This window comes from Acartia tonsa, chromosome 5, assembly GCF_053477335.1.
Source record: "Acartia tonsa isolate MP-2025a chromosome 5, ASM5347733v1, whole genome shotgun sequence".
NCBI classification, from domain to species: Eukaryota; Metazoa; Arthropoda; class Copepoda; order Calanoida; family Acartiidae; genus Acartia; species Acartia tonsa.
Window position 1 is genome coordinate 1412501 of NC_137264.1, and position 15612 is coordinate 1428112.

At 42.6% G+C, this 15612-nt stretch overlaps 1 protein-coding gene across 5 annotated transcripts in view; it reads left to right on the forward strand.

Annotated features, from left to right (window-relative positions):
* Nucleotides 1-15612, forward strand: part of LOC145318503 (uncharacterized) — a 37523-nt gene that overhangs the window by 7607 nt on the left and 14304 nt on the right. For all 5 annotated transcript variants that reach the window (XM_080159784.1, XM_080159786.1, XM_080159787.1 and 2 more), the window contains exons 6-14: nucleotides 2115-2158; nucleotides 2359-2525; nucleotides 3407-3532; nucleotides 3904-4005; nucleotides 11203-11310; nucleotides 12070-12168; nucleotides 13102-13212; nucleotides 13488-13561; nucleotides 14615-14689. In XM_080159784.1, the coding sequence (XP_080015910.1) occupies nucleotides 2115-2158; nucleotides 2359-2525; nucleotides 3407-3532; nucleotides 3904-4005; nucleotides 11203-11310; nucleotides 12070-12168; nucleotides 13102-13212; nucleotides 13488-13561; nucleotides 14615-14689 (906 nt within the window). The remainder of the gene's footprint in view (nucleotides 1-2114; nucleotides 2159-2358; nucleotides 2526-3406; nucleotides 3533-3903; nucleotides 4006-11202; nucleotides 11311-12069; nucleotides 12169-13101; nucleotides 13213-13487; nucleotides 13562-14614; nucleotides 14690-15612) is intronic.

A 15612-nucleotide genomic window follows, 5' to 3' on the forward strand; every position in this document is an offset into this window, starting at 1 on the left:
CTCAACCAGGGAGGGATTACTGGCCTCCCAAAGTCGACTACAGAAAATCAAATTTTTTTCTTGCAAAGGGTAGAAGATTTAGACATAAGAAAAATGCGCTAAAACCATTTTTAGATGTTGACACCTAAAATTGCTTTCTAAAAAGTTCTCATAAAAAAAAACACACTGTATTTAGTTGAAATGCTTTGACTCTTTTTGTATGCATCTTCTATGCATGATTTGTGTAATTTAAAAGAGGTAAACCTGCAGAAACAGGCAAAAAAATTCAGTGTAATGCATGATTTGTGTAATTTAAAAGAGGTAAACCTTCAGAAATAGGCAAAAAAATGCAGTGTAAGTCCCAAAAATTAAGATAATTTCAGTATTTGCGACACTACTCTAAGTGTTAGTGTCTGTCTGTCCGTCCTTTAGTCAGTTTGTTGTTTTATGTCAGTGAGTTGTAGATTTTCATTTTTAGAAGTGCTGAAAATTATACCAATTTCCTTTACTCTTCTTTTAGAATTGTAAAAAAATTGATACTAATGGACGATATCTTTCTCGTAGCTATTATATAGAACAGACTTGTTTGTTCATAAGTAGTTAATGTGATTAAAACATAAAATATGATTCCATTTTCCCCTCTCTTGGTAATGATATCATCATGGATAATATGATTTTTGAAATGTACCATTCCACGTTCAATAGAGACGAAACTGGAATGGTACATTAATGTTTACATACTAGCGTATTCATAAACATTGATTTCCTTATTTAAATCGACATAAAGGGAGGGAGGAAGTTTGTAAATGTACACTTATAGGAAATGAAATTCAGTATAAAAGTTTGGGAGGGACGTGAGGGCTTGTTTTTATAGTTATCAACTTAATTCTTTTTGTAAAATCTCTTCTAAGAACTCATATTTTTAGTGTTTTAGGGGGTCTTTTGCTCCACAAGCCCTTAGAAGAAAAGTCTTAAAATGATATGTGTAAGGTTTCTTTAGTTCAGTTATATTAAATAAGTTTTTTTTTTTAAATTAGGTTGATATCTTTAAAAATAAGCTCAGAACTCATGTTTTTAGTGTTTTGGGGGGTCTTTTGCTCCACAAGCCCCAAGCAGGAAAGTCCCAAAATGAAATGTGTAACGGTTCCTTAGTTCAGTTATATTAAATAAGTTTTTTTTAAAAATCAGGTTGATATCTTTAAAAATAAGCTCAGAACTCATGTTTTTAGTGTTTTGGGGGGTCTTTTGCTCCACAAGCCCCTAGAAGGAAATTGCCGAAATCCAATTTTCAAAGTTTTGTGTGTACACCCAGTCATAGAAGAGATTAGGCTGATAACTATAAAAACAAATTTTATACTGAATTTCATTTAAGTGTACAAACTCCCCCCCCCCCTTATATTTATTTTAAAAGTGGTAACCACCATTCCAGTTTCGTCTGAAAGTGGAACGGTACATTTCAACAAGGATGACAACATCCGGACCATAAGTAGCGAAGCACAAAATTGTTGATTGGAATATGTGCAAGTAGAAAGTAAGAGTATTCTTTTAAATTAAGAATAGATTTATAGGAGAAATTAAACAAAAAACCTTTTTATTTTGTATGATGACTGACATACCAAAGGTCAAAGTAGATGACATACTGGATGCTCAGAACAATAGGAATTTTTTTTTGATTTTTTCTCAAAAAAGTTTGAAAATCAGAACAAAAACTCTAAGATATTAGGAAATATATAAAAATAGCCAAAAACCTTTGTATCAACTGGAAAATTAATGTTAATATTCTACAAAAATTTTGAAAATCTGACCATAAACACCAAAGATATGGGGAAAGTATAAAAATAGCCAAAAACTTGTTAAAAGACGGTCCAACCTCCATGAATGTTTCATTAAATGATGGGAAATTTTATTTAGATATCCATTACTAAAAAATTTTGAAAATCGGTCATCATCAAGAGCGGAAAAATTGGAAAAGGTAGATTACAAAAAACATATCAGCCTTGGTTATATCATTACCAAGAGAGGTGAAAATCAAATCATTCATTACATTTTTTAGAGGATCAAAACTGAAATCATAGATTATATTTCTGCTTCCATAAAAATGGATTCAACCTGCTAACTGTCTAATTTTTATTTAGAATATTCAAGAGGGTAATCAAATCAACAGAGGACCTTCTCCCACTCAGGAATAAATATGGAAAACATGATTTTATTAAGTGGTGAGGGATTATGTAGAAATGTCCTAATTGACATATTAAGATTAAAATTATATCTTCCAATTAGTGTTGTCTATAATTTGATTCTAGATTGATTCAATAATCTTCTCACACTTTACAATCTGGGATGATAATAATTTTCAAGATTTCCATTACGCTCCAAATATCAGAGTTATCCTTCAATGAATGGGGGTCTTAATCAACAAGGTACCCATCAACTTCAGTACCAAGGTGATCAGCAGCAACAGCCGGAAATTTCAACACTGCCACAGGCACAGGCACAAAGACAAATTATGAACTACCAAGGATTTCTACCTCAGAACAACTTTCAAGGTAAGAAAAATTGAGGAATCTTGGTTTAAAATCTTGTATGTAAGTAGCACTAGTCAGTAACCACTATATTATCTCAACCACGATCTTCCATCAACCACTGTCCTTTCTCAAAAACTAAATTCTCTTAACAACTGTATTTTCTTAAGCTCTTTGTTTTCTCAATCACTATCTTTTTTTTAACCACTGCCCTAACCACTGTATTTTCTTAACCACCTTTTTCTTCTAAGCAACTCTTCTCCCAACCACCATCTTCTCCCAACCACTGTCTTCGTCCAACCACTGTCTTCTCCCAACCACTGTCTTCTCCCAAGCACAGTCTTCTCCCAGCCACTGTCTTCCCCAAGCACAGTCTTCTCCCAACCACTGTCTTCTCCCAACCACTGTCTTCTCCCAACCACTGTCTTCTCCCAATCACTGTCTTCTCCCAACCACTGTCTTCTCCCAACCACTGTCTTCTCCCAACCACTGTCTTCTCCCAACCACTGTCTTCTCCCAACCACTGTCTTCTCCCAACCACTGTCTTCTCCCAACCACTGTCTTCTCCCAACCACTGTCTTCTCCCAACCACTGTCTTCTCCCAACCACTGTCTTCTCCCAACCACTGTCTTCTCCCAACCACTGTCTTCTCCCAACCACTGTCTTCTCCCAACCACTGTCTTCTCCCAACCACTGTCTTCTCCCAACCACTGTCTTCTCCCAACCACTGTCTTCTCCCAACCACTGTCTTCTCCCAACCACTACTTTACTTACTATCAAGGTACAGAGGTTGCTATATTAAGGTTGATTTTTAATAGAATTATACATAATATTTTAAAGTAGCTATTCTAAAATAGGTTTATGTAGATATGAAGGGCTTTCTTAACTGGATGGGATTTTTTAAGGTACACAAATGTCACAAGTTGGTTTCCTGCCAACCTACGATTACAACCCTCACACTGGTGCTTATGAACTGACACAACCAGAGTACCCTTTCTATAATGATTACTCCATTGATAATGTTTTCCCAGGTAAGACGATTTATACCATTTAATCTTAAAATTTATTTGATTTTTACCTTAAATTTCATATTAGTGTTTCTAAAATTCTTCTCATTAATCTAAAATTGGATTATATTGTACATAACATAACATATTGTTTCAATAGTTAATTTAAGCATTTTTGAACTGTTTTATTGATTTCAAAGTTTGTATGATGATTTCCTTTATATTACCCTCGTAATTTAGAAAGTTTATTAACTCTTAAATCTTTAGGTAGCATTCTAAACATGTTGATTTCTAGTTTTTTTTTTTATATCAATTATTTAGATTCTAAATGGCTCTTTCTTAGATAATTAGGACCCCCATGTTTTTAGTAAATGCCATTATTGTTAATCATTTAGATGCCCTTGGATATGATGCTGACCAATCAATTGATGCCTTTATGGATAGTTCAATTTATGAACAACCTACTGCTCCCAAACTACAGCAAGCAAACATGATAGGTAATGTATATTGCATCAGCTTATTGCTCAACTTTTTTATGTTTAGGCTTATATGATTATGCATATGAAAAATTATGCTACAAGAGTCTTTAAAGTGATTTTTTTTGGGTGAGGGGGGGGGTTGTGGTCCTAGTGGATATTATGTTATGTGTTCTCTTCAAGGATCCATCACTTTTAATTTTACCTATGATTGCATTATCCTAGACGATTTTAGAACTATAAAAAATAGATACATTGTATTAATAAAAATAAGTGTAGTATTGTGGTATTCGGCAACCGTGAGCCATGTCTATGGCACCCCTGATCTGGGGTTCGGTGGAGGGTCAATGGCCCTCCCCCGAGTCCTGGGGAAGGGGTTTAGTGACCCCCTCCCTACGCTTAGAATTAATGATTTGAATCTGTCATGTTTATTATGGTTAACTGTATTCTTAATTCTCCCCCACCCTTTCCAGGGATGGGGGAATCATTATTGCCCAAACTGACCATTGTATATGTATTATTTATGCTTTTATGTTATGATTATTTATTCCTATCCATGTAATTATTGTTTGTTGTATATAACTCCAGTATATCTTAACCCTTCAATAAAGTGACAACTGAAAGTAGATGTTGATCATTATCTAGTGAAAGCTAGAGAAGCGTAGCTTCTCTATAGTAAGGTGTCCACGTCTGTCACACTGCCGTAATCTAATTGAACTCCGGTGTCTGCCATTGATCCTCGGCGGATACCACAACTTTGGTGACAGCTGTGTGAGATTACGGCGAACCACAAGTGTAGAGCAGACGCGCATCTGAGGCTAAGGTACTCCCAGCAGTGAATCTGGCAAAACTGACGCAAGCAACCTGAATTACCCACCCTGGACAGCAAAGTTTAACTCTGCATCCGGCAGTTGTGGAAGCAAAACAGCGAAATCTGACGAATAACCGCGAGCAGCGCTGATATCTAACGGAGAATTGAGCGCCAAAAGGGCTGAAACAGGCCTGCGGACCGGCTGAAACAAGCCAAATACGTGTAGACGGCTGAAAAATAGGCCAACTTTACTGCAAGAAATAGCAGGATCCGAACCAGTGGCGCTAGCAGGACGGGACATTCCCTGCCGCCGATAGGCTGAAACATGCCACATAGCTGCAAGCTGCGAGCTAACATACGGGTGTAGTGCACCAGAACAGAGAAAAACTACGTCAACCCCGAGTATCCTGAGAAGCTACAACGCAGCCACCCATCTAGAAGACAGATATTATATCACATTTGCAGGGATTACCACCCTAATGTGATGGCCAAACAATAGATTTATGAGCAAAGCTTGGCAAACAAATTGTTGTGTTGTGATAAATCTAAGAATAGAACAGGCTTGGATTACTGTGTATTGTGATAACAGCTAAAAATAGAACAGAGTTGGTCAACAAATCTGTTATGCAATTGTGATAAGGACAGCAATAAAAGCTAGATGTAATATAATCAAAACAATCTCAAGCCCACAGCACAATAACAATACACCCCTTATTCCAAGGGAAGGGGAGGGGGCCCCTCTCCATTTGAAGACAAATACAATCAGGGTTATATAACAGATAAGCCTAAGATTAAGAAGCAGAGGCCCCATTACACCAGCACACAGTTACCCCCCTCCCTCACAGTGGGAACGGACGGAGTTACCCCCGTCCCCTTACGCGCTTCCCCCTTCCTACCCACACTAGACTAAGTCCGTCTGTAGTGTGGAGCTAGCGATCGGATATACAGAGCGCCATTCACGGGTAGCGCAACAAAGTGCGGAAAACATCATAAATCCAACGGACGAAGCGGACCTATGAGGGAGCGAGCTGAGGGGTGAGAGCGCGTTTTCCCCGTGTGCGCGGATTTGACGGCGCGAACGCGCGTTACAAGGACAGAAGATTCCACGCACACACACACACACACACCCACACACTTTCACACCAGAGCAGAGCTACTCCATAGCATCTAACAGGGGTATTTTTAGCAAATAAAGAATTGCAAGTTTCTTTCCTCCTAGCTCCAGTGTGATAAGGGAAAACCCAATCAGTTCCTGACAGCAGTTCAGACCCTCAACATCTATCTACCTCAACACCTAACTATTGATAAGTACAGCTAAGTTATATCTTTGCAACTAAAACTCCCAACCTAGTGATACAAACAGTGTTGGCTGTTAGGCTAGGAAGCCTCAAGTGACAACCCATTCATTGTAGTCCTGTATAACTTTGTGCCCGCCGTTTCACCGTTGACCCGATGGACCAGCATCAAGTCCCAGGAGGTGACCAAGCCCCAGTATGGCTCCAGGATGACCCTCAGCCGGCCCCAGCCGAGTACCGCAAGCTGATGCTGAGCAATCTGCCGGAGTATAGAGGGCCGCCCAAGCAGTCCTGGTCGGCACATATCCGCCGACTGGAGATGTCATGGGCGGCTTACCGCGTGCCACCTCATGATTCCCTCAACCGCCGCAACGCCCTACTACTGTCATTGGTAGGGCAAGCGGCGGAAATGGCGTCCCATCTGTTTGGCGAGGCAGGCCAAGCCTTGACCTACGAACAGGTCAAGACCGAGTGTGAATTGTTATTTCGCCCTGCTTTTGAGTCCCAAACGCTTAAACAAGCGTTTAGGGACTACAAGCAACACTCGACAGAACCTATACAGGCGTACATATCAACAAAGTGCGCCTTGTATAGGGACGCCTACAATCATGAGGATCTTGAATTGTTGGTGGACGAATTAAACCGTGGAATTCGTAACGCCAATGTAAAACGCCTCATGATGAACCATGAAATTGCGAGTGTACCTGAGTACACTCGCAAGGCCATGTTCACCGTGACCATGGTTACTAAGCAGCTGAAGGAAGGTGTGTGCTTAGTGGACTCGACCGACGGGCTGACTGGATCTGCCTGCATCCAGTTGCCCCAATATGACGAGTCGGAGCCAATGGAGATTGGCTCCTTGGCTCCGGGTCTCCACCAGATGGGGAAGGTCGCTCCAGATGACAAGGTTCCAGGCCGCTGCTACCGCTGCCAGGGGAGAGGCCACCGAGCTCGAGACTGTCCAACGCCTGTGGAAGTTAGCCTAGAGGAGAGGCGCACCCAGCCACGCCGTGACCGTTCTGCCAAGTGTGAGCGTTGCCACTATGACGGCCACACGGCGGCCGAGTGTAGAGCTGACTGGGCCCAGGTAGCCAGCCGCAGGCGCACCGCCGACAAAGGTGCCCCTCCAGGGAAGCCCAGCAGAGTGGCCCATATGGAAGGGAGCGCGCCCCCAGCACCACCACCGCAAGCAGCCGCCCCCAGAGCTGCGGACCGAGCCGATGGGATGCCGCAGTTCGGGACTGTCCCAGCTAGGATCAACGTACTGGGCGGCGCGGCTGAGCCCAACCGGGTTGGCCTAGGCTTCAGTCTTAACCATCTGGGGCCAGAGCTGATACAGCCCAACAACATAGCCGAGCCAGAGGTGCTGAGGCCCCAGCCTTTCAGCCTCAACATGATGGAACCTGCCCGACTGAGCCTACCCAGCAAGAGTGGAGGGGCGCTGCCCAGCGTCCCTGAGACGGTGTATGGGGAGGCCCTGGCAGCCGCGGAACGAGAGAGGCAGGAGGTGCTAGCCAGCACCTCTGCATCGATGTATGGGACGCCACCCGGCGTCGCCACCTGGGATGATGGGGGGGTGCTATCCAGCGCCTCCCACCGTGTGCCTGGGGCGACAACCGTCGCCGCCACCGAGATACCTGGATCCTGGAACGAGCCAGCCTCCAACCTGATGTCTGGGGCGACAACCGTCGCCGCCACCGAGAGACCTGAGTCCTGGAACGAGCCAGCGGTCCCAGAGGAAGGGGTGACACCCGTCACCCCCAGCCAGCCAGCGCCACCAGCCTGCAGGGAGAGCCCAGCTACATGCCAGCCAGCGCCACCAGCCTGCAGGGAGAGTCCAGCTACATGCCATCCAGAGCCCTCTACCAGCCAAGGGAACCCAGCGGCTCACCATCAGGATAAGTTGAATTTGTTAAATGTATTGAATCCAAAACCTTGTAAACACCCAGCCTTGCCTGTGCCCCCTGCACTCGAGGTTGGGGAGATTGAAAATTGGGAAAATAAGGACTTGCCTGTGCCACATGCACCTGAGTTCCTAGGGCAGGGGAGGGCAGTGAGTAAGGGCGAGCCTGTGCCACATGCACTTCAGCCCCATGCCACTGGGCATGCCTTGGACCAGGGAAGGGAGCACTTAGGGCTAGGGGAGCCGACACCCAGGCAAGTGCCAGTCGCTTGCCAGTCTGTCATTGGGGAGGGTATCGGGGTGCCTCGGCCGCATACAGATAACGCTCAATGGAAATTTGTGTCTAGCCAGGAGCAGCCCAGCCGTGTCCAGCCCCAAGAAGCAGCCGTGACCAGAGCCGGAGATCCCCAGCCGCGTGCCCGAGGAAGATGGTTACCTGGAAGCCTCTCCCATTGGTGGATGGTCCTGTGGGGCCTCCTGCTGGCAGCCGTGTGGCCTACAACCAGCTACGTCCTGGTGGGGTGGGACTGTGCCAACCCCACCCATGTCACGTCTTACAATAAAGAAAAGATGTGTGACACGGAGCCCCTACACCAGGAGGTGCCCCTGGGCCATGACATCCACGTCCTGCAGCAGGTCAAGGTGAGGGAAACCACTGGGTTCAGCTGTCAGCTCACCGTGTCCCAGTGGACATTCAGGTGTGGGGTATGAGGTCACCTCAAGGTGACCTCGGTCCCCACCCTCATGAGGCCAACCAAGATAGACCCAGAAGCGTGCCGAGACCTGGCCAGGAACCGAGTATACACGTTGCCAGGCAAGACCCAGCCACTGACGTTCCAGCTGAACCACCCCCTGTTCTTCACCATTGATATGGTGGGCGCCCTCGTCAACAGCCCCGAGGGGGTGGGTTGCGAGGGGGAGGACGTCCACTTTGAGGGCCAGCTCTACCGCAATGAATTAGTGCTCCAGGAGCGGCGGCTGCTGGTCAAGGAGGAGACCTATGTGGTGGAGGATGGACGGGTGGAGTCCCAGTCTGACCACCTGACCCTCGATTGTCCCCATTCTGAGCTGTCCTGTATCACTGGGGAAGCAACCTACGTGTGGGACCACCTGGGAAGAGATTGCCCCTTGAGGCTGATCCGCAGCCTCCAGCCCAGCCTGGTGAGGGATGCATATCTGGTTGACCATCAGGCCCAGTTTTTCATCAACATGACCAGCCCCACCTCAATTGTGAACTGCGATTTCGAGGCCCATGCCACCAACCATCCAGCGTTGTTTGTGGCAGCTGACCCAGCCGCGGCTGCGCTGCCCCGAGTGTCGGCCAGGGATGTTGACGTTCCCCTTCAAGCACAGATCCATGCAGGTTATATTGGATTCACCCTGGAAACACGCATGAGAAGCACTGCAGCAGAAGAAGTAGCGGCCAACTGCTGGAAGCTCCAGCAACTAGACCCGGCCCACCCGGTGCGTGTCCAGGGGAGCACGTTCTCGGTACTGAGGGGAGACATCCTGCTGCAGCTGACCTGCCAAAGGCACAAGTATGTTGTCCGCGAACACAAGGAGTGTTGGGACAAAGTGCCAGTGGAGCCCACAGGTTTTGTAGACGCTGTGACGCGGGTATACAGTGAGCACGCCACCAAGATTCCCTGTTCCTCCACCTACCCCCTGACTGTGCACGCGGAGGAAGGCTGGATAGAGTTAACCCCTGCTCCCAAGAAGAGGCCACCCCCGCTGGATACGCCTAAGCAGTTGTTGACAGACCCCTTAGATGACTTCAGTTCAGGTGGGTTGTATTCACAGGCTGAGTTGAACGACTGGCAACAACTGCTGGCGTTCCCAGCATACAAGAGTGCCATGCTGACCGGCCTATCCTATGGCTCCTGCGTTCAGCAAGGCAGCTGTTCGGCCACAGGAGACCATGGGATAGTGTCCTACAACATTGACCGACTGGCGGAGGAAGGAGAGGCAGCCCTGGATGTCTGGGCAGGATTTAGACAAGCCATCCACGAGTGGGGAGATGGCGCCGCCATCCTGTGCTTGCTGCTGCTGATCCTCAAACTGCTGGGGGACCTAACCATCATTTCTCTGGCAGCAGCACAAGGAGGAGTCCGGGCAGCCCTGAATGCGATATCACAAGTGTTCCTGTACCACCCAGCCTTGTATAAGAAGGCGATGGCTAGAGCCAGGCTCAACCATGCCAAGTCCCGGGACTTTTCAGTGGACTGGGATGCCATTCCCATCGGCAGGGAAGCAGCCGAGGAAATGGTGTCTATGAAATCAACGGACAGCGGGCATGACCGCCCAGGTAGGCCAGGACCGCCCTCTGGCAGACCCCGCGGCCCCTCAGGAGGACAGGCCGCTGCTCAGACAATCAACCTGGCAGCCAGTGCCCCAGCCGCTGCCAACAACAACCCGCAGGTCCCACTGCTGACCGTTCCAGCAACAAATGTGCCACCACCAAACCTGATACCTGCCGGCGCTGACCAACGTATCCAACCCAAGTCAGCCTCTGCCTTCTATCCCACATTGGGAGCCCATCAACCCTAAGAAGATACTCACCACTAGGATTCCATTGAATCATTATCGTTTGTATATATTTTAGTCTTAAGGAGCGGGCCGAAGGCCTCAACCACTGTCGGAAGTCTGGTAGGAAAACCATCTCCCAGCCTTCCGAGGGGAGAGTTGTGGTATTCGGCAACCGTGAGCCATGTCTATGGCACCCCTGATCTGGGGTTCGGTGGAGGGTCAATGGCCCTCCCCCGAGTCCTGGGGAAGGGGTCTAGTGACCCCCTCCCTACGCTTAGAATTAATGATTTGAATCTGTCATGTTTATTATGGTTAACTGTATTCTTAATTCTCCCCCACCCTTTCCAGGGATGGGGGAATCATTATTGCCCAAACTGACCATTGTATATGTATTATTTATGCTTTTATGTTATGATTATTTATTCCTATCCATGTAATTATTGTTTGTTGTATATAACTCCAGTATATCTTAACCCTTCAATAAAGTGACAACTGAAAGTAGATGTTGATCATTATCTAGTGAAAGCTAGAGAAGCGTAGCTTCTCTATAGTAAGGTGTCCACGTCTGTCACACTGCCGTAATCTAATTGAACTCCGGTGTCTGCCATTGATCCTCGGCGGATACCACAGTATGAATTGCAACTCTTGCTTATGATGATACATAAAGCATATACATATAATAGGACAAGATCCAATGAAGGATTATGCAATGAATAGCCTGCAAGGATCGGTTCCTAATATGGCTGCTTATGATGTTTACTCTGCCTTTGGTACTGATAGTGGTGATTCAGGTGAGGTTTTAAGTACAGAAACATATTTTACTTAAAGATAGTTTTCCATTATCATATTTTTTTTTCTTCATGTAAGTGACCTGATTTAAACATGTTTGTTTTATTATTAACTAGATGGTTCACCCCTGGCCTTTCTGGGGAGGATGGAGTAGGAAGGCAGCCTTAACAAATACAAGACATTTATAATGCTTCCCTGTAAAGCACATCCAATTTTGACCAGCATTTGATCTTTAGCTTTTTACAAAAAATCTTTCTACTTTATATAATAAGATTTCTTTTGATTTCATAATTTTGTTGTCAACACCCCATTTAAATTTAGAATTGTGAAGTCCTGCTTCCCCTTTTTTTCAACCCCTAATGGTTTCACAAGCCTCTGGTGAATCGCTGTGCATCTGGGGAAATGCACAAAAATATTTAGCCCTCTAGCACTAAAAGGAACTGAGATAATAAGGGGATAGGGCTTGAATGTCGTCTTTACATATTTTGTATTAATGAAATACATTTTAAGTGGTCGGTTCTAAAACTCAATTTTTATAATTCTTTTTTAGTCAGAAATTTTAATAAGTTAGTTTTATCTGTTGCACATCCCCTCTTTGTCTAATTCCGATATGAACCCGCCCTAATATATATATTTGCCCATAATTAAGAAAAGTTTGACTTAAAAAGCACATTTGACTAATTACACACAACTTTACTGAAAATACGCAAAAAACGACTCCCTTATTATAATGAATAATTTGTTTTATTATTTTACTTTAGTTGTAGAAGTAGCTGGAAAGAAAGGAAATACAAAACCGGTTCTTGATCCTGTTGTTGTGGATGGAAAATTACTCCCACCCAATAAGCCTGCTCCTTCAGGTTTAAAAACAAATGGTTTGATGTACTAGTAAGTGGATCGACAGAAAGATGGATCTATACACAGATTGCAGGAGAGATAGTCAGTTTACAGCATCTTATTTTTAAGGGGGGGGGGGGGCGGGGGGTTGATGCAACTATCTCGTAATCAATGATTAAATAGAACTTAGATTTCGAATTTCGATCTGAAATTTTTCATGGGTAATCCTTGGTAGGTTTATTTTCCCTAAATCGATCAAAAAGTTAAAAAAGTAACGGCTGGCGGCTCAGCCGTTTAGCCGGTTTTTGCCTATTTTCCAGCATTAATTACGTAGGAATCAACTTTTTATAACATATTTTTGGTTTAATTCATGTAAATTGATAGCAATAACCATTTTTAAAATTTCTAGTACCAACTGCTACCAGCTAGAACCGTTTGATAAGGTTTTTGAGTGACAAAAAGTATTATGTGGAGATAGGTTTCATGACTAATTTGCTTTAGATACCCAAAAAGTTGAAAAACGACTGAGCCGCCAGCCGTTACTTTTCTAATTTTTTGTTCGATTTAGGAAAAATAGAACTACCAAGGATTATTCATGCAAAATTTCAGATAAAAATTCGAATTCTAAGTGTCATTTAATCATTGATTACAAGATGGTTGCATTAAAAAAAACCCCTTATATAGTTTATAGAATAAGGTTCAGACAATAAATTGTTCAGAAAGCTAGAAATTTCAAATGATAATCAGACAGGTTTAAGTTTGATAGATTGTTCTTAGGAAAGTTAAGTAAAAATTAAGTAGTTGGTAGTTAACAAGATAATCTAATACATAGATAAGTATGTATTAAACAGCTAAATTATCCATAAGATACCTAAATATTCGTCACTATAAAAGTTAGATATCCTTTGATTAAAAGCAAGCAAGATAAAAAATTGTATTAGCCATTCTTTGTTTAGGAATCCCAAATAAGAAGCCTGAAATAATCCCAGAATTTGAAGGAAATCTTGGATTTTCATTGGTCGGACCTTCAGTTAGGATGCCAAAAGAAGAATGTCTTACTCAGTCAGGTTTATTATTATGATAGTCATATTTGGTTAAGTAATAGGCAGATAAAGAACTTTTTAGGGGAGCATGCATAGATGAAAGAAGATTAATTAATTTGCAGAAGAAAAGTTGTATTTCGGTGTATTTTATAAAAAATGAATTGCAATCAGTGTCTTGTGGAAGTTGGGGTCAATAAACCCTCTCAAAGACGTAATTGATGAGTTGCTTTCTCATTATTTTACCCCTTCAATGTTTAATCAATGCATAAATGGCAGAATCCGATTGATTATCTTTTTAGGTGGTATAGGTGAGTGCCTGCAAGCTCATGAATGTGGACTAGAGGGTGGCAAGCCTGATGGATTGTGCCATTTGGTATGCAAGGGGGGGGGGGGGGGGTAATGCAACCATCTCGTAATCAATGTATAAATGGCACTTAGAATTCGAATTTCGATCTGAAATTTTGCATTAGTAATCCTTGGTAGGTCTATTTTCCCTAAATCGAACAAAAACTTGGAAAAAAAACTGCTAACGGCTGATAGCTCAGCCGTTTAGCCATTTTTTTTTGGCTATTTTAAAGGCAAATCCATCATGAAACCCATCTCCACATAATACCCTTTGCCGCTCCATAACTTTTTAAAACGGTTCTAGCTGGTAGTTGCTGGTACTAGAAATCTAAAAAAATGTTTTTTAAATCATTTCACATGATTTAAAGCAAAAATATGATTCAAAAATTTGATTCCTACGTAATTTATGACAGATTTGCCCTAAAAATAGCCCAAAAAACGGCTTTAGCCGTTACTTTTTCAACTTTTTGTTTGATTTAGGGAATATAGACCTACCAAGGATTACTCATGAAAAATTTCAGATCGAAATTCGAATTCTAAGTGCCATTTACGAGCTGGTTGCATTACCCCCCCCCCCCCTTATGTATGTTGGTGTCTTTTTCATAATACTTAGACACAAGGTTTTTGTAATAAAAATGTATATTTATCTAAGCTGGACTACTTAATTTTAAAAAAAAGATATTCTGTCTGAGAAACATAATGATACCTACCTATTTTGTAAAGATGTTAAACTTAAGATAAAACTGAAAGCTAAAATAAGATAATTTCTGATAATAGTTATTTCTCGCATCGTATTATAAACGGCTTTCCGCGGATATAGATATTACAATTATGAGATTAAAACTAGTTTTTTTTTAGCCTCGAGGTGCCAAAGGCACCAGCTAAAAATCTGGTTTTAATCTTATGATTGTACATTTTTATATTCGTAGAAAGCTGGATATAATACGATGCTAGACATAGTTTTTTCGTATGAATGAGAACCGGTTCCTATCCACCCGATTCGAATGAATACGAGAAATAATGTTTCCCTCCTTGATAAAATTGCCATTCCTGTTCTTAAAATGATAAATTAAATATTAAGGGTCATGATGCCTATTACCATTTGAGAACTTGTTGTGTTTATGAATCCTTCTGTGGATATGAAACAAATAAAGAGGTAATTTATTATTGTATTGGCTGTTTTTTTTGTTTTCATATTATTTAGTGTTTTAATAAGTTATTAGTGTTGTTATGACCTTAACAAAACACTTGAGAAATAAAAAGAACTTTTTTTTACATAATATGTTATGAAACTTGGCATGAGTAATCCTTGGTTGGTCAATTTTCAAAATCGAACAAAATGTTGGAAAAGTAAATGCTAATGGCTGTCGGCTTAGCTGTAAAGACATTTTTTCTGGCTATTTTTAGGGCAAATCCGTCATATGTTAAGCCCTGGCCTATCTACACTTTATACTTTTTGTAGCTCCCAGACGTTTTTTACCGGATCTAGCCGGTAGCCGCTGGTACTAGAAAGCTAAAAAATGTTTTTAAAAGCGAAGCTTTTCTATAATTAGGATCGGTCCGTCCGTCCGTCACGGATAGCCTTTTCTACTAATTTAGGCATGTTAGAATTGTTCTATTGATTTTAAACTTTGCATGGTGATTCCTGTAGTAGTTAGGTACAATTTAGAAAGCGTAGCAACTCTACAGTCATTACCAGAATGTCCGTACGTCCATTTTAAACATTTTGATTTTTTTAACAACGAATTTTTATGTGATCTAATAATCCGATTGATCTTATTTTTGGTATACTGATTCCTGGGACAACAAAGTACAATATTATAAGCGAAGCAACTCTATAATCAAGTCCTAAAAATGTAAGTATGTCCATAAACATTATTCTGTATCAAGCAGTTTTTCAACAATTTTACTTCGACATTTATACATTTATATTCTGATCATTCAGTTCTGACACTATAATTGTTAGTGTCTATTTGTCCTACCGTTTCAGTGTTTCGCTTTTATGGATGTTGTCATCCTTGTTTAGTATCATTTTACATGAGCTAAATCAAAAATATGTTTCAAAAAGTAGATTACTAC